At 52.5% G+C, this 18,497-nt stretch overlaps 2 protein-coding genes across 7 annotated transcripts; one reads left to right on the forward strand and one right to left on the reverse strand.

Annotated features, from left to right (window-relative positions):
• Window positions 1-676: 676 nt before the first annotated feature.
• CDCA3 (cell division cycle associated 3) lies at window positions 677-3,917 on the reverse strand. Of its 5 annotated transcripts, none has more exons than XR_010147728.1 (6): window positions 3,064-3,197; window positions 2,675-2,851; window positions 2,309-2,438; window positions 1,414-1,707; window positions 1,172-1,262; window positions 677-1,047 (listed from the first exon to the last, which is right to left on the reverse strand). XR_010147728.1 is itself a non-coding variant. In XM_009424656.4 (6 exons), exons 2-6 carry the CDS (start codon window positions 2,792-2,794, stop codon window positions 892-894), a joined length of 807 nt encoding a protein of 268 aa, XP_009422931.1. In that variant the 5' UTR covers window positions 2,795-2,851; window positions 3,064-3,917; the 3' UTR covers window positions 677-891.
• On the forward strand, window positions 3,179-18,497 carry USP5 (ubiquitin specific peptidase 5). Of its 2 annotated transcripts, none has more exons than XM_016922860.3 (20): window positions 3,179-4,132; window positions 7,238-7,363; window positions 7,604-7,670; window positions 7,866-7,999; window positions 8,154-8,299; window positions 8,556-8,740; window positions 9,485-9,579; window positions 10,279-10,472; window positions 11,327-11,398; window positions 12,013-12,100; window positions 12,228-12,353; window positions 12,815-12,968; window positions 13,304-13,478; window positions 14,333-14,421; window positions 15,046-15,168; window positions 15,695-15,838; window positions 15,915-16,060; window positions 16,587-16,740; window positions 17,029-17,113; window positions 17,849-18,497. In XM_016922860.3, exons 1-20 carry the CDS (start codon window positions 4,022-4,024, stop codon window positions 17,940-17,942), a joined length of 2,508 nt encoding a protein of 835 aa, XP_016778349.2. In that variant the 5' UTR covers window positions 3,179-4,021; the 3' UTR covers window positions 17,943-18,497. The 2 variants fall into 2 exon arrangements, with proteins under 2 accessions (XP_016778349.2, XP_016778348.2); XM_016922859.2 differs by having other exon boundaries at window positions 4,000-4,132; window positions 15,046-15,237.

Consider the following 18,497-nt stretch of genomic DNA (forward strand, 5'->3'; position numbering starts at 1 on the left):
GGCAATATGGCAAGACCTCATCTCTATAAAAAAAATACAAAAATTAGCCAGGCGTGGTGGCTCATGCCTATAATCCCAGCTACTCGAGAGGCTGAGACAGGAGAATCGCTTGAGCTCAGGAAGTTGAGGCTGCAGTGAGCTGTGATCGTGCCACTGCACTCCAGCCTGGGTGACAAGAGCAAGACCCTGCCTCTAAAAAACAAGCAAACAAACAAAATGTGGAATCACCAGGATTTAGTGACCAAATGCTAGGATATAGGACATTGGGAGGGAAGGATTCGAGATAATGGCCAAGGTTTGGGTTTGGTGGCTGGGTAGATAATGCTGTCATTCACAAGGATAGGGAAGAGGGAATGAGGAATAGCTTTTGGGGGAAGATCATAAATTCAGTTTTAGACAAACTGACTTTGAAGTACTTATAAGGCAGCTGGATAAAGGTCAGGGTTAGAGAGAGAGACCTGAAAGTTACCGGAATATAGGGAAGTGATAGCTAAAGCCCTAGAAGTAAACACCTAGGGAGAGCAGGAGGAAAGGGCCAAGGACAGAGCCATAGGGACACCATGGTTTAAGGGAGATGTGCAAAGAAGGCTCAGAGCATCAGTGGGCTCAGGCCAGGGAATGCAAGCTCTCTAGGCCGCCATTCTACACACAGAAAACTCGGTGCAAGGTTTACATATACCTTTTTAAAGTAACATTTAAAATTACTTCCTTTAATATAAAAGAAACACACAAGACACAAAGAAAGCCCAATAAAGCTGTGAGTCCCAGTTTGGTAGTTGAGGAGGAGTCTAAGAAAACAAGCCATTCCTCAGTATCCCTGGGAAAGAAGGGGTGAGAGGACACAGATATCACCAGGCCCTGGGTGACTGCATTGCTGGGGCCATGCAGGGCCTAGCTCTCCACCAAGGGAAAGTGCTGATTTTCCTTGTCATGGTCCTGGCCTTGCTCCCATGCTCGTCCTCCAGTTTTCAGAAGTCGTCCAGTTCCAAGAATGGCTCCTTCCTTTAGTTCACTAACATTTTCACTTAGGGGTGAAGGCCGCTTACCCTGAAAACGGCAGTGTATGAGTTGGGGGGAGTTGCTGTTCAGAAGAGGGAAGATCTGGGTAAAAGGGTCTCCCACCCTCTACGTTGGATATCCTAGTAACAGCTTGCACTTTCTCTTCCTTTACCTGTCGTAGTGTCAGGGTGCCAGGGGAGTTGTCATCCTGCAGGATGGTGAGGGGGGATCTCCCTAGTACCTTGCTGCTGTTTGGTTTCCATCTATTGCGCATAGAACCTGGGGTGGGTAAGGCGTTAAAGCAAGGACCCAAAACTAGGACTTACAGTTTATTCCTCCCACACTCACCCATGGACCTTATCCCAAAACATTATCCTAGTTTATCTTCCCTGCATCTTGCCTTAGATTCTGTACCTGAAGATCTGGGAGTCTCAGGGTCCCTTGAGGGCTTGTCGGAGCTCTGGCTGGCCACAGGGGTTTCTGTGGGCTGTCTTGCTTCCTCCTTGGAAAACACCTGTTTGGAGGGGAACTCAGTCTGGTTCCAAGGTGGCATCTGTTCCTCAGCAGATAACTGGGTACCCAGAGGCAAGTCCAATTCAGAAGATAAAGGTGCCTCTGGGGGCAGAACAGGCTCTGGGGGAAGATTTGATTTAGAGTCTTCAGTTTCAAATACTTCACTCAGCTGTTTCACCAGTGGGCTTGGGGGGTCTAGAGGAAGAAAGTGAAGTGAACAGTGACCTTCTGATACACAACATTCAGCAAGGAGCAAAACATACAGAAACCCAGGACTCATGCCCAGGAGGGTGAGCAAGTGGGAAGAGAGAAATCAAGGAAATCAAGGTGAAAGGGAGCAATTTTTTTTTTTTGAGATGGGGCTTGCTCTGTCCCCCAGGCTGGAGTGCAGTGGCGTGATCACAGTTCACTGCAGCCTTGACCTTGTGGGCTCAAGCAATCCTCCCACTTCAGCCTCCTGAGTAGCTGGGATCACAGGCCCATGCCACCGTGCTTTTGTGTGTGTGTGTGTATGTGTGTGTATTTTTTCTAGAGATGGGGTTTTGCCATGTTGCCTAGGCTGGTCTTGAACTCCTGGGCTCAAGCGATCTGACCACCCCGGCCTTCCAAAGTGCTGGGATTACAGGCATGACCCACCGCACCCAGGCTGGGAACAAAATATTGAGATAAGAGTGAGATGGGTCCGAAGCAGGAGGATGGAGGCCCCTTTAAGGAACCCTGAGAGAATGGCTTCATGGACCCTACCCAAGAATAATAGATGACAGCTTCATCAGCATTCCCTGGGCCCAACACTTACCTCCACTGCTGGTCTTCATAGGTGTCCGTGCAATACCAAGAGTAGGAGAGCGGGGATCTGAGTCCTGGGCATGTTTAAGACCCTCCAGTTGCTCCCCTGCTGGTAGGCCTGGCTGTGGAGAGCTCTCCACCTGTCAAGACCATAGGCTAGAACAAGTCTGGGCCCTGACTCTTCTCTCCTCTCCTCCCCATATTCCAGGAAGGAATTGCCAAGGCCCTCAGATATCCAGCCTACCCCACACAGATTGAGATTGCAGAAAATAAGGCTAGGATAAGGGTGGGGGCATGACGGCTCTCTCAAAATCAGGTTAGGAAGAGACCCAAGAATTCAGACATTCTCTGCCTTTCCCACGCTGGCCCAGAGTACCTGGATGGGAGTGCGCAGGATGCCAGCACTAGGTGAACGGGGGTCCGCCACTCGAGCCAGATGCTTGTTGTGCGGCGGAGGCGGCGCTGGTGTGACTGGGACGCTCTTGGCTGAGCCCATCTCCACCAGGAGTTGCAGGGTGGGGGCAAGGGCCAGCCCGGGACGAGGAGGGAATGCCTGTGAGAAGTGACTCAGGTCTCAGCCCTTATCTCTTCCACGTCGGACCTTCAACCCTAAACCACCCTGTCTTCCCAGTTTCCAGTGAAGAAACTTCCTGGCGAGGGACCAGAGGCCTCTGCGGAGTTAATGACTGCTGCAGCTGACAAAATGGCTCGTTCTGGGCCTGCTGAGCCCTCTAACTTATTTATTAAATTATTCAAATCACTTACCGGGCCCCAATTCCACCTCTGGATGCACAACAGCTCGTGGCTCAACTCCCGAAGTTACCAGTTTCAAACTTCCCGCCACGCCCCCTGCCCTGACCCTATTGGCTGAGCCGACGTAGTTCCCATAGGCCCTCCACGTAAGACCCGCCTCGAGCCAAAGGAAGCTGTTGGTCTGGGAGAACGTCTATCATGGTGACTGTGGGTGTCAATGGACTGATGCTAGGCTTGCCCAGGGGTGACGCCTCCTTGATAAGGGTACTTCTGTTCAGTATCTGCCTGCGAGCCGTCCGTGGCAGACTGAGGAGTGCCAGTCTTCGCTTTTGAGACGTCTAGTCTCAAGAACGAATTATTAAACAAAATAGAATCATGAGTGATTACACTATTATGCGCACATCCAGCTGGAGTTGTGATGGTTTTCCCGAGGCGAGCGATAGTAGCTTTATTGGTTGACAGCTGTATCAGTCACTCGACACAACCCCCTCAAGCTCCGCCTCACTGGATACCCCCTTTTCAAATACCAAGACAACTGTCCCTCGACCTTCCGACCGGACAGGTCCCCAGGAAACTTTCTGGAATTGAGAGGCCTAAAACAACCGTCAGTTCCTGCTCTTCAATAGAAGGCACGCGAATGGACTCTAAGGGTCCCAGAGCCGGAGCAGCTGCGGAGCCGCAGCAGCTGCAACCCCGAAGCCCACCTAGCTGCTCTACGTGCGCTCCCGCCCTGGAGGAGTGGGATTGGTTCTTTCAACCATCAATTGCCTTAGGAGCGCTTCTCATTGGCGTCAGTCAAGCGCGGGGCAGGGGCGGAGCACCGGCAGGCAGGCTCCGTCCAACTGCCATTCTCGCGCGTCGTCTCCGCGGCGCATGCCCCTAACGAGTGGCGCTCATTGGACGGGAGGGGCAGGGGAGGGGACTGGGAACGGTGGGAGCCGCCGTGTGTGGAGAAGCTGCTGCCGGTGTCATGGCGGAGCTGAGTGAGGAGGCGCTGCTGTCAGTATTACCGACGATCCGGGTCCCTAAGGCTGGAGACCGGGTCCACAAAGACGAGTGCGCCTTCTCCTTCGACACGCCGGTAAGCCCATTCCCCACGCCCGCAACGAGCACGACTTCCTTCCATCGCCCTGGTCATTCCACTGGGGCCTGCAAGGCTTGGGCTACCGCCTCCCTGCGATGCACCATGGGACTTGTAGTCTCCCACGCTCCACTCTGCCGTTGCCTTTCATTAACTGCGGCTGTCGTGTGACTACCGTCCCCGGAAGCCGCCGCGCTCACCTCTCCGGCTCCCCGCTTCGTGGAGCACTGTGGGCATTGTAGTCACTCACTGCCTTCGTTGCCGTTCTAAGCTAGGGGCGCAGCCCGACCGTCGGACTACATCCCCCAAGTGGACCCTTGAGAAAACCTGGCAGTCGGCCTTGTCTGCCGCGCACGGCTCTCCGGGTTTTGTAGTCTCGTGTAGGAGTGATGGGGACGACTCCCCACTGTTCTCGGCCGGGGTTGGAGTTGGGGGGTGGGGACCGCAGTTCCTAGGCGGTTAATAGTCTGGGAGTGGACTCTCAAGAAGTCCGGTTCTGAGAAAGGCAGAGAGCCTCCACCCCGTGGTTAAAACAGACAGGAGGCGGGGAGGGGAGGAAAGAGGAGAGGAAAGCTCTAGTCGTTTCTCCTTTGAAGTGAGCAATGGCCGCAGCCCCCACCCTTCCCCCGCCCCCCAGCCTATCACGGACAGCTGAGATAACCCCTTTTAAAGTATTCCTAGAGAGGTGGTTTCTTTCTCGGAGGATGCTAAGGCCTCTTTCCCATCCCGCTCCTACTCTTGGCTAGTTACACAAAGCCACCTCCCACACCATGCTTCACGTTTTGCAGGCTCCACCTGGTACCTCCCTTCCTGCAGTTCTGCCTTCCCTATGTCACCCTCAAGCCAAGGCCCTTTGGGGCCTGAACTGAGAAGGCAGCAGCTTGGTTGGGATCCGCCCCCCTCACCACCCCTCCCCTCAAGCTGCTGTGCCCTGCCCAGTGTATTCTGCCAGACCAGCTCATGGCCTGAAAACTGCAAGTCAGAGTGGAAAGCCTTCATTACTGCATCACCAGTACTGAGTAGAACAGCATGATGTGAGGCCCAGTTCAGGATCATCACTGTGATTTGTGGTTTGCTTGGTTTGCTAGGCTTTGATCTGGGCCTCAGACAATGTGCTGCTTCTCTGAAGTCTGGCTTTGGCAGAGGTAAAAGAGCACTGCGCGGAGCAGAGCTCCGGGGTTCCCAATCCTTGGTGAAATCAGCATCTTTAATTTCCAACAGAGGAGTTTAATCACTTCAGAGCTCCCACATTCTTCCCAGGAGGGAAAGGTTTTTCTTAAATTACCAGCAGGTGGTAGAAGTCAGTGGGTCCCTCTTTACACTTTTATTCACTCCTGTCTCTCTCCTTAGTAACTGCTTTGAATAATCCAAAAAGGGTTTTTGTAATCTTCTGAAACTTTCTCTTTTTCACCCCAAGTCAAGAGATTTTCAGTGTGCCCTAGTTCTTTGCTAACCAACTTCCAGCATATTTGGTTACCTTCAAATTGGGCTCATGGTAGAAAGAGCTTAGTTGACCTCCCCGGTGAGAAATGCTCTATTTGTTCATGAACTTGCAGTACACACTGTTCTAGGAAGTGGTACAGAGCAATCTATGGGACCAAGAACTACCTTAGACAGTGCACTATTTTTCATATCACAGCAGAGAAATGTTCAAGGCCACTGAGACTTTTATTCCTGGAAGAGGATGTCTGTTGTTGCTCAAAGCCTTGGATCTGAGGGAAGACCCTTATTGTCTCCAATTTCCTCCTCCACCTTCTCCATCACTCTTTACAAAGGCACTGGAAAACTTGGTCAGCTTTGGGGGAAGCCCATCCTCCCTTCTCAGCTGTGTTTCTGGGTGGACACCCGTCTGTCCCTGTTTTCACGGGTTATGTGTGTTCTAGCTATCTCAGCAAGTGTTGCGAGATTGTTGTCAGAAGGGGATGGCTTTGAGATTGGTGATTTGTTGGGACTTCAGCAGGGATCTTATTGGTCGGAGGGGAGGCAGAGGAGAGAGGGTGGTGGCTATGGAATGCTGGACTTCATGACCCTGCCAGACTGGGTGCGTGTTTAGCTGTGAGTCCCTAATAAGTCATTGTTCCCCTGGAAGCCACACTTCAGCAGGAGAGGAGGGAGAAGACTCACAGTGTGGACCAGGGTTTGACTACCTGGTAGAATGTGGTAAAAGAAAGGTCTTTTTCGCTGGATGTTTAGTCTCACCGCTGTAATCCCAGCACTTTGGGAGGCCAAGGTGGAAGGACTGTTTGAGGCCACACAAGTTAAAGACCAGCCTAAGCAACATAGCGAGACCCCACCTCTAAAAAAAAAAAAAAAAAAAATCTAGGCATGGTGGCATGTGCCTGTAGTCCCAGCTCCTTTGGAGACTGAGGCAGAAGGATCACTTGAGCCGGGGAGGTTGAGGCTGCAGTGAGCTATGATCGTGCCACTGCACTCCAGCCTGGGTGACAGAGTGCAGTGTCTCTAAAATAAATTTTTTTTTTTTTAAAGGAAAGGTAATTTTGCTTGCTGGCACACTCGGGTCAGATATACTGTTCAAGTGCTGGAATCTCTGCTCCTCTGGTCTGGAAGGTTTTCTGAATCATGGAGATGAGATAGGGTTTGTCTTAGGTGTCCCCTGGTTTGGGTTCAATGTCTCACATGAAAGTCTTTCCTCTCCCACGAAGGGACCCTTTTTCCCTTTGAATGTAATCTCCAGCACTGGAAGTCCACAGTATTTGATCCCCATTTACTTTCTGGATCTGTTAGCCCCAGGACAGAGGTGAAGGAAGTCCTCTGTGATTGATTAAAGAGCTCCAAAGCCCAAGAAGGAGCAGGTGGAAAGATAAATGGTGACTGGTGTTGCTGTTGAATGGCGAAGATGAGCTGGTGTTCCTCAGCCCCCTGATGTCCTTGTTGGTTGTTATCAAAGTCATGGGAGGAAATGGGGAGAATCTTAGCTATGTCCCAGGTCCTAAAAGGCTAAATAACTTGCCAAGGGCCACACAGTGTTAGAGAACAGAACATTTCTTCTGGAACCCAGCAGTTTCTGACTCCAGGTTTTGGTTTCCTCACCTGGCCAGGCTTCATAACATCCTTGTGTTTTCACCCTTACCTCTTGTCCTACAGGAGTCTGAGGGGGGCCTCTACATCTGTATGAACACGTTTCTGGGCTTCGGGAAACAGTATGTGGAGAGACATTTCAATAAGACCGGCCAGCGAGTCTACTTGCACCTCCGGCGGACCCGGCACCCGGTAGGAACAGGGCTGGGGCAAGGCCTGGGTACATTCTGTTCCATTCTGTCTGTTCCATTCTGACCTCCTATTGGACTCAGTTTCTTTTTTTCACCTACTTTTGTGTCATTAAAGCTTGGCACAGATGTTTTTTAGCTTTATTCCGTTCTGAGATGAACCACTACCTCCTTCCGTCCCTCCTCCCGACTTGTTCCTTCGCTCGTGCTCATTGCTGATCCAGCCCTTCCTGCTTCTTTACAGAAAGAGGAGGACCCTGCTACAGGCACTGGAGACCCACCCCGGAAGAAGCCCACGCGGCTGGCTATTGGTGAGCACCGCTGCAGTCCTATTCTTCTCCCTGAGCTGGTCTTTCTGGCTCTCAGCAGCACCAGGAAAGCCCCAAAGAGTGGGCCTGATTGATGGCCCTAGAACTCTGGATGGGGCAAGTGAGGTGCTGGCTCGGAGGAGGGACATTGACCTGTTGTCATTGCTCTACTCTCCCTCTTCTTCCCTATCCTTCCAGGTGTTGAAGGCGGGTTTGACCTTAGCGAGGAGAAGTTTGAATTAGACGAGGATGTGAAGATTGTCATTTTGCCAGATTACCTGGAGATTGCCCGGGATGGACTGGGGGGACTGCCTGACATTGTCAGAGATCGGGTATGACTCCCCGCCATGCTACCCAAGATTCTAGAACAAGATGGGCCAGGGTAGTGGTGTCTTAGGCAAGCACTGACAAAGCTGAAGGCCAAGGGGAAGAGGGGCATGTGGGGCAGGGGGTTGGGTATTGCCTCTGACCCTCTGCTTCCCCCAGGTGACCAGTGCAGTGGAGGCCCTACTGTCGGCCGACTCAGCCTCCCGCAAGCAGGAGGTGCAGGCATGGGATGGGGAAGTACGGCAGGTGTCTAAGCATGCCTTCAGCCTCAAGCAGTTGGACAACCCTGCTCGAATCCCTCCCTGGTGAGGCCTGGCCCCTCTGCCTTGGGCACCACCCCCAGAGCAAGGACAAGGAGCCCACTTTTCTGGGGGATCTGGTGGGAGAGAGGGTAGGGAGCAGGACAGGAAGGGAAGCTTGGAAATGAACAAGACATGGGGATGGCCAGAGGAGAAGAGAGAGAGACCTTGGATTGGCAGGGGGCCTGCAGAGCCCCCTCTCTCTGCCACTCCCTCAAATCCCCGACCCACATTTCTGCTGATTCTCTTCTCTGTGGGTTAGTGGCTGGAAGTGCTCCAAGTGTGACATGAGAGAGAACCTGTGGCTCAACCTGACTGATGGCTCCATCCTCTGTGGGCGACGCTACTTCGACGGCAGTGGGGGCAACAACCACGCTGTGGAGCACTACCGAGAGACAGGCTACCCGTTAGCTGTCAAGCTGGGCACCATCACCCCTGATGGAGCTGGTACAGCCACCCCTCCTCCAGCCACTCTCATGCTTAAATGTATTTCATTTGTTAGTAATTTCGTGTGACATGTATAATACATGAATGCATTATCTTGATAAGAAAGGAAAGTAGTCAGGTGCGGTGGCTCATGTTTGCGATCCCAACACTTTGGGAGGCCAAGGCAGGAGAATCGCTTGAGCCTAGGAGTTTGAGACCAGCCTGGGCAACATAGTGAGACCTCATCTCTCCAAAAAAGAAAAAAAAGAAAAAAAGAAAAATTGGCTGGGTGTGGTAGCTCCTGCCTGTAGTCTCACCTACTCAGGAGGCTGAGGCAGGAGGATTGTTTGAGCACCCGGGAGGTTGAGGCTGCAGTGAGCTATGATTGCACCACTGGACTCCAGCCTGGGCTACAGAGACCCTGTCTCAAAAAAGGAAAATACTGCAGATGAGACTAAATTTTTGATTACTCGCCACTCAAATCCTCATCCCTTTCCTACCAAGCCTGTCTTACCTTATCCTATAAAGGTAGAATCAGAATCACAAGTAATTCCAACCCTCACCCTGTTTCATCTGTCTTCCCTGACCGTCAGCCCCAGAAGGGCCATGACCGCACTCATATTACTCATATTCAAGGGAACCAAGAGGGTGGACCTTACTGGCTCTCCTTCTGTCCCCTCAAGTCCCTTCTGTGCAAGGGATGGGATGGTGGCCTGGCTAGTCCTGAGCCACTTCCCCTGATTCTCTTCCTGCCTCCTGCTCTAGACGTGTACTCATATGATGAGGATGACATGGTCCTGGACCCCAGCCTGGCTGAGCACCTGTCCCACTTCGGCATCGACATGCTGAAGATGCAGAAGGTGAGACCCCCTTCAACTTCAGATTCTTCTACTTCCTGCCCCTGTGAGGGCCCTTCCTCTTTGCCTGAGGCTGAGGTAGGGTTTTGGAGAAATCTTCTAGTTAACCCCATCCCCAAGATACACAGGCTTCTTTTAAATATCTAAAATCATTTATTCAGTGAATAGTACTGAGTACCTACTATGTGCTAGATGCTGTGTGAGTAAGACAGATGTGGTTTTTGCTTAAAGAGTTCTACTCTAGAAGAAAAGGCAGACATTAGTCACATTCCCAGATAAAGAAGTGAATAGTTGCAAACTGGTGGGCACTGTGAAAGAGAGGCGGAGGGTACTACAGTAATTCACAGCAGGGTGGCCTGGCCTAGTTTAGGGATCAGGGACATTTCCCTGAGGAAGCGATGCTTAACTGACAATGTGAAGGAGGTTAGGGGTAACTTAAGGATGGGAAAAACATTTCAGGTAGAAGGAAATTTTATTCCTCATTCAAGCAGAGGCCCTGATGACTAACGGGCCTCTGGGACAATTATGTGTGGCCTTCCAGAACTTGAACTGGACGATACTCAACATACCTCCCATGTTTGAGCCTGTAATTCCACAAATTCTAGGCCACAGTTGAGTATCATCCTAGACTCAGTGAGAGATCAAGGTAAAAACTACAGGGTTGAGTTTCTCACTCAGTCTGAAGTGCCCCTTCTCACACAGACAGACAAGACGATGACTGAGTTGGAGATAGACATGAACCAGCGGATTGGTGAATGGGAGCTGATCCAGGAGTCGGGTGTGCCACTCAAGCCCCTGTTTGGGCCTGGCTACACAGGCATCCGGAACCTGGGTAACAGCTGCTACCTCAACTCTGTGGTCCAGGTGCTCTTCAGCATCCCTGACTTCCAGAGGAAGTGAGTAGTGACCTCTCCTTCCCCAGGCCCCCTCCTGGTCAGCACCCTCTGGGCATACTCCTCCTTCAGCTTCCCTCAGCACCTCTGTGTTTGATTCTAGTCTTAGAGTAGTTCCTATCGGCTGGGTGTGTTGGCCCACACCCGTAATCCCAGTACTTCGGGAGGCCAAGATGGGAGAATTGCTTGAGCCCAGGAGGTTGAGACCAGCCTGGGCAACATAGCGAGACCCTGTCTTCTCTTAAAAAAAAAAAAAGAATAATTCCTGTCACACTCTGGCTGACATGCTGTGAGGGGAGCAAGTTAGGGAGCTGCACCACCAGCACGTCAACACACAAACCCCACTGATAGTGCAGAGTGCCAAGTCCCAGGGCTCTGTGGCCTTCTGACAGACTCAAGGGTTAGCAGGTGGTCTTTATTTTAGGGCAGTGACATCAGATGAGCACCTAACATGGACATGTAGCACTTGGGGAGGAGGGGGGCTTGGTACACTTAAGAATAAAGGCAGGTTCTCAGCAGAAATGAGTTTACTTTCGAATTTGGGAAACAATTAGAATGTGAATGCTCAGAACATATCAACAGGTTCTGTCCAATAGAACGTGAACTGCACTTATCCTAATCCCAGGCTACCTTCCCCCTCCCCGGCTCCTCTGCCGCCGAGCGTGCTTGCACATTGGACATAGCTGAGAAGGGGAGAACAGGCAGGTTGCTGGAGAGAAGCAACTCCAAGGTTCACCCACAGCAACTCCCCACTCTTGAGGGGAGCCCGTTCACAGAGTTAGTAAATGTTTGCTTCCTTCCCTTTTCCTCGGAGCTCAGGCCAGAGCCCCTCCAACTGTCCTTCCCTTGACTTTTAGGTATGTGGATAAGCTGGAGAAGATCTTCCAGAATGCCCCGACGGACCCTACCCAGGATTTCAGCACCCAGGTGTATGTAACCAGGTCCTATGTAGGAAAGCTGTTGAGAGTCATGGCCGTATACCTTCCTCCTCCCTGACCGCCTGGGGGGCACAGCACTTTAACCCCTGGGCTTTTTTTGTTTTGTTTTGTTTTGTTTTGTTTTTTGAGACGGAGTCTTGTTCTATTGCCAGGCTGGAGTGCAGTGGCGCGATCTCGGCTCACTACAACCTCTGCCTCCTGGGTTCAAGTGATTCTCCTGCCTCAGTCTCCTGAGTAGCTAGGACTACAGGCACATGCCACCACGCCCAGCTAATTTTTTTTTGTATTTTTAGTAGAGACGGGGTTTCATCATGTTGGCCAGGATGGTCTCGATCTCCTGACCTCGTGGTCTGCCCACCTCGGCCTCCCAAAGTGCTGGGATTACAGGCGTGAGCCACCGTGCACGGCCACCACTGGCCTATTAGGAGCATTCGGGTGACTGTCTTCTGGACGTGTTGTCTGTCTTGAGCTGGGTTCCTGTAGAATCTAAGGTTTTTCACGTTGTTGAGAGTTAGCTAGGGAGAGCCACGAGCAGGGGGTTGAGCTGGGGACACACAGGGTCGTTAGTTGACTGAAGTGAAATGTTTTCTTGGATATTAATGCAGGGCCAAGCTGGGCCATGGCCTTCTCTCCGGGGAGTATTCCAAGCCAGTACCAGAGTCGGGCGATGGGGAGCGGGTGCCAGAACAGAAGGTGCGTCTAGGACCCTGTCCCTTTCAGGCCCTGGGATTGTGGGGAAGCTGAGGTCTGGGAGATGTCTAAAGAAGGCCCCTGGATGGCCACTGAGCCCCAGCTGAGTCCCTGCCCTGACTCTTCCCAGGAAGTTCAAGATGGCATTGCCCCTCGGATGTTCAAGGCCCTCATCGGCAAGGGCCACCCTGAATTCTCCACCAACCGGCAGCAGGATGCCCAGGAGTTCTTCCTTCACCTTATCAACATGGTGGAGGTAAGGGCTGGCAAGATGGCACACCCCTATCTTCCTGCAATTTACTCGCTCTCCTTCCTGCCCATTTCTCCCTCTATCAGCCCCAACCCAGTCCCATCCCTGAACCCCAACAGTCTGTGTCCCTGTGAACAGTGCTTGCACCTGAGGAGGACAGTGAAGGTGTTGATCCCTATCCTTGATGGGCTTGAAGCCCAATTCAGATTATGCCCAAAGACAATGATAAGAGAATACTTACTGCTTATAAAGAAAAATACAAGCGTGTTCTAACACAGTCCCTCGGTGCAGGGATGGGGCCAGAAATGGGGAGGGGTTGGTGAATTAGGGAAGGTTTCTGCTCTGCTCTTGTGTCCCTGAGTTCCGAGTGGTAGTCTGCCTTCTCTCCGTGACTCTCCCATGAACCTTTCAGGCCCCATTCTGTTCCCTGGCTGCCCAGACCTCCCTACCCTGCCTCTTTCCCATAGAGGAATTGCCGGAGCTCTGAAAATCCTAATGAAGTGTTCCGCTTCTTGGTGGAGGAAAAGATCAAGTGCCTGGCCACAGAGAAGGTGAAGTACACCCAGCGAGTTGACTACATCATGCAGCTGCCTGTGCCCATGGATGCAGCCCTTAACAAAGGTAGGCTGCTCCATCAGCAAGGCCGTGGCACGGTGGGAGGCTAAGGTCTAGGAGGAATGCTTGGGCACCTCATGGGAGCACAGCTCAGGGAATGCCCTGCTCCACCAGCCAAGGTTCCAGTCTGGGCCACCAGGAGTAGGTAGGATTAACCTCGTCCAGTGGACACAGCTTGTTAGCAGAGCTGCATGGAAACAGGCGAGATATATTGGACATGTGTCAGGGGTGCTTTGGAAGGGTAGAGGAACTGAAATACGGACACAGAGCCAGTAGGGAGAGGCTAAGGAGGCAAAGAAGCAGCACCCTCCGAAGGATCCACCAACCCATTCTGTCACCAGAGGAGCTTCTGGAGTACGAGGAGAAGAAGCGGCAAGCCGAAGAGGAGAAGATGGCACTGCCAGAACTGGTTCGGGCCCAGGTGCCCTTCAGCTCTTGCCTGGAGGCCTACGGGGCCCCTGAGCAGGTCGATGACTTCTGGAGCACGGCCCTGCAGGCCAAGTCAGTAGCTGTCAAGTAAGTCGTCTGGTCGGGGCCTGAGGCTGTGGGTCTATGGCAGAGCCATCCCAGAGGATACTTCTGTCTCTTCCCTGTTCTTTCATCCCTTTGTGGTTGGAACCTCAGGGTTGAATCAGTTGGGCTGGTAATCTGGCCCTGATGGAACCAAGGGGCCCTGGTAGGGGGGACACGGGTACTGACTCTATCTGTCACCTTGTCCTGCCCCAACCACTCCCTCTTCTGTGGCACACGGTCTCTTTGTAGCGTAGCCTCTCTTCATTGCCCCTCAGTCATGGCTGAGCACAGGCACTTAGGATCAGCTGTGGGCAGAATTTGGATTTCCAGCAAATAGCCACACTTTGAGCCTAGCCATTGGCACCTGGCATGGGTGTGAGACCTGAAAAAGGGCTTTGGTCTCGGGGAGTCAGCTACCCAGCCCTTTGCTGCTCCTGCCAGTGAAACAGCTCTTCCTCTCTGTGTGGGTTTTTTTTTTTTTTTTCTATGTGTGGGTCTTGCTATGTTTTTTTTCCTATGTGTGGGTCTTGCTATGTTGCCCAGGTTGGTCTCTTAACTCCTGGGCTCAAGCAGTCGTCCTGCCTTGGCCTCCCAAAGTGCTGGAATTACAGATATGAGCCACCATGCCTGGGCTTTTTTCTTTTTCTTTTTTTTGTTGACAGCCTTCCTTCTGGCCTCTACTGCTCCTCGTTGGCCGAGGACAGGCATCAGACACCTGCCCAGGGGAAGAGAAGAATATGGAGGATCTTCTGGGTTATTGGGACTTCTACCCATGAGGGGCTGAACCCCAGGTGGGAGTTTCAGGAGAGGAAAACCCTGGGGATTCTCTGGGTACCAGCACATTCTCTCTTCCCTAGGACCACACGATTTGCCTCATTCCCTGACTACCTGGTCATCCAGATCAAGAAGTTCACCTTCGGCTTAGACTGGGTGCCCAAGAAACTGGGTATGGCTGCTGGAATGAGGGAGGTTACACAGAAAATGTTAGAAAAAGAAGGGGCTTTAACACATATAAACTAGTGTTTCTCAAAGTTTCCTCTGAAAGAGGAAAAAAAATCACCTTCAATGTTTCAAAATTTATCTAGTTTGAAAGCACTAACTAAAAATATTAAAAGACTTCTTTGATTGTTATAGGTATGATTTACAACCAAAAGTGATTTTTGTAGTTTTTTTTAAGTGGTAAAATATTTTCATTTTGATAATCTCGAAACAATTAATTCTCGTGAGTCTTACAGGTCCCTGACTGTCATTTGAGAACTCGTGATGTACCTTCATTTTCTAGATAAGGAAGTTGAGACTCACAGGAATATAAAATCATTCTGTCTCACAAGTTCTAGGCCCCCTGCCCTGTCCATAGATTATTTATGGTAGATCTAGGACCAGCATCCTGGCCTCCCGACTCCCAGGCTTAGTATTATTTGTCTTATACTGGGACCCCTAAGACGGGTGCCGTGCTTTTAGCAGCTCCTCTTTACAGAGCAGTTCTGACATAGGGGGCAGGGGATTGAGGTTCCCGAATCACTTTCCAGGTAGGCCTCCGGGAGCTGCTGAGGTGACCCTTTTCCCACAGATGTGTCCATCGAGATGCCAGAGGAGCTCGACATCTCCCAGTTGAGGGGCACAGGGCTGCAGCCCGGAGAGGAGGAGCTGCCAGACATTGCCCCACCCCTGGTCACTCCGGATGAGCCCAAAGGTAGCCTTGGTTTCTATGGCAACGAAGACGAAGACTCCTTCTGCTCCCCTCACTTCTCCTCTCCGACATGTTAGTGACTCTTCTTCCTGCCTGTCTCTCTCCCGTGCTGATGGGGGCCTCTCTGCCTTGCATCCCCTGCCCCTGTCCTTTGTGTTTCTCCTGTCCTCCCTTTCAAATTTCCTCTGCCCTCTTTGATTGACATGGGGCCTCCCCAGCGCACTCCCAGCCACCTTATGGGTGTGGATGGCAGCAGTGCCAGCGAGTGGCCTCTCTGCCCTTGTTACCTCCCTGGTTTGGGTAGGGTGGGGGTATCATGCTCCAGAAACAGGGCCCATTCTGTGAGAATGGGCAGGGACCCACATTACAATTGTGTGGTCATTTTGGTTTGGGGATGAGGTGCCAATCCATGGGAGAAAAATGCATGGAATGGGTGACTGGAAGAGGGCTGGGTCCTGGCCTGTGGGAGGGAGGAGGAGCAAACAGTGGCCCCATCAGTCGGTCCGTGTACCCACAATTCCCACTACAGCGCCCATGCTGGATGAATCAGTCATCATCCAGCTGGTGGAGATGGGCTTCCCTATGGATGCCTGCCGCAAAGCTGTCTACTACACGGGCAACAGCGGGGCTGAGGCCGCCATGAACTGGGTCATGTCACACATGGATGATCCAGGTAGGCTGGGGTGGGGAGCAGGGTGGGGCAGGGCCTCCATCCTCCCCCAAACACATCAACCCCTTCACATCCACAGATTTTGCAAACCCCCTCATCCTGCCTGGCTCTAGTGGGCCGGGCTCCACAAGCGCAGCAGCCGACCCCCCTCCCGAGGACTGTGTGACCACCATTGTCTCCATGGGCTTCTCCCGGGACCAGGCCTTGAAAGCGCTGCGGGCCACGGTATGGGCTGCCCCAGCTAAGGACATGGGGCCAGTGGGGAAGAAGGGGGTGGGAATGAGGGGCCATCCTTCTTGAGCAAGACCAAAGACAACAGGTGTGGTCTGGCCGAGGTTGGGCACCACTCTTTTGTGGCTACGATGAAGGAGCTGAAGCCTGCGTTCACTGCTGGGTTTTTTGCCCCAGAACTTGTTAAAAATGTAATGCTTCTGTTTGGCTAGGCGCGGTGGCTCACGCCTGTAATCCCAGCACTTTGGGAGGGTGAGGTGGGCGGATCACGAGGTCAGCAGATCAAGACCATCCTGGCTAACATGGTGAAACCCCGTCTCTACTAAAAATACAAAAAATTAACCAAGCGTGGTGGTGGGCGTCTGTAGTCCCAGCTACTTGGGAGGCTGAGGCAGGAGAATGGCGTGAACCCGGGAGGCGGAGCTTGCAGTGAGCCGAGATCGCGCCACTGCACTCCAGCCTGGGCAACAGAACAAGACTCCGTCTCAAGAAAAAAAGTAATGCTTCCTTCCTCTCCAAGAACAATAGTTTAGAACGGGCTGTGGACTGGATCTTCAGTCACATTGACGACCTGGACGCTGAAGCTGCCATGGACATCTCAGAGGGCCGCTCAGCTGCCGACTCCATCTCTGAGTCTGTGCCAGTGGGACCTAAAGTCCGGGATGGTCCTGGAAGTGAGTATCCCCAGGAAGCAGGACAGGCCTGGTAGAATCTGGTCAGTCTACTACACCAGATCCCTCATTCAGGCATCTCTGCCCTCCTCAGGAGTCAGGGGCTTCTTTCCACCTCAACGTGGCATCTGAGGGTGGGGTTCTCTGACATGGAGACAGGCTCTGGCCCAGTACCTGCCTCACATTCCCTGAAACTCCTGTCCTGAGTCTGAGCTGTTGTCTGGATCTTTGGGCCATCACTCAAGCATTCCTCTTCTGTTTCCTTCTCTGACCCCCTCTCTCCTTTCCTAGAGTATCAGCTCTTTGCCTTCATTAGTCACATGGGCACCTCTACCATGTGTGGTCACTACGTCTGCCACATCAAGAAGGAAGGCAGGTGAGTGCTGGCCACATGCGTTTTGAATGGAGAATGGTGGTGGGAATGAGGAGGGCCATTTGGAAGTCCTTGGGATAGCTATGGGAGAAGGTGAAGGGACTGCCTGATGGGGACATAAAGTGCCAGAGAGTGACAGAAGGTCTTGCAGCAGTGATTGGCCCAAGGGTTGGATCTGGCCACCAGCTTTTTTTAAAAATAGAGATGGGATCTCACTATGTTGCCCAGGCTGGTCTTGAACTCCTGAGCTCAAGTGATCCTTCTGCCTCGGCCTCCCAAAGTGCTAGGATTACAGGCATGAGCTACCGTGCCTGGCCAGGCCCCCTGCCTTTGTAAATAAATTTTCACTGGAACCTGGACACACTTGTTTATGTGTTGTTTGTGCCTGTTTTCACGCTGCGGCAGGAAAGTTGAGTCGTTGTGTCAGAGACCAGAGAGAGGGCCTGCAGAACCTCAAATACTCTCTGGCCCTTGCCAGAAAAAGTTTACCAACCCCCTGCCTCCCTGGAATGGGTGGAGGGTGGTTGTAAAGGTACTGGAGGATCTGAAGACATAATAGGGTCCGTGACCCTTGTGAGGTTGTGAAGCTCCCTTAAGGCACATGGTGGCTGGGCTGTGGATTTGGGGTACGGGCAGAGAATGTGGAGAGCACTTCCAGGGGCCATGTCTGAGAGACTACATGATGCCACTTGGAATGCCCAGTTTGTTCATCCTTTTCTGTTTTCCCCACTTCCCCAGATGGGTGATCTACAATGACCAGAAAGTGTGTGCCTCCGAGAAGCCGCCCAAGGACCTGGGCTACATCTACTTCTACCAGAGAGTGGCCAGCTAAGAGCCTGCCTCACCCCTTACCAATGAGGGCAGGGGAAGACCACCTGGCATGAGGGAGAGGGGCTGAGGGATGGACTTCAGCCCCTCTGCTCTGTACCCTTTTTCCTTTTGTCCCCGGCAGCAGGGAAGAAGCTGGAGGCCGTGGGAGAATGGCTGGGCAGAGCAGAGGGGCAGCGATAGACTCTGGGGATGGAGCAGGACGGGGACGGGAGGGGCCGGCCACCTGTCTGTAAGGAGACTTTGTTGCTTCCCCTGCCCCCGGAATCCACAGTGCTCTGCTTCTCTGTGTCGCCCCGCCCAGCCCCCTGGTGTGGAGGGAGGGGTCTCGTTTGTGCGCGTGGGTGTAGCTTTGTGCATCCTCTCCCAGTGGAGCGATCACCTGTGCCTCCCCTCCCCCTTTGTTTGCCCCTGTGTGGTTGGTCAAGGAGGGATGTGAGGGAAATAGGGACCCCCCCCCTTGCCCTCCTGCCTCAGTCTTTCCCCCACCCTGTCTCTTCCTTGTCCTTCTCTGGAAAATGCCAAAATACACGATGTGAATAAAAGTACAACGGCTAAA

The sequence above is a fragment of the Pan troglodytes genome, chromosome 10, assembly GCF_028858775.2.
Source record: "Pan troglodytes isolate AG18354 chromosome 10, NHGRI_mPanTro3-v2.0_pri, whole genome shotgun sequence".
In the NCBI taxonomy this organism is placed as follows: Eukaryota; Metazoa; Chordata; class Mammalia; order Primates; family Hominidae; genus Pan; species Pan troglodytes.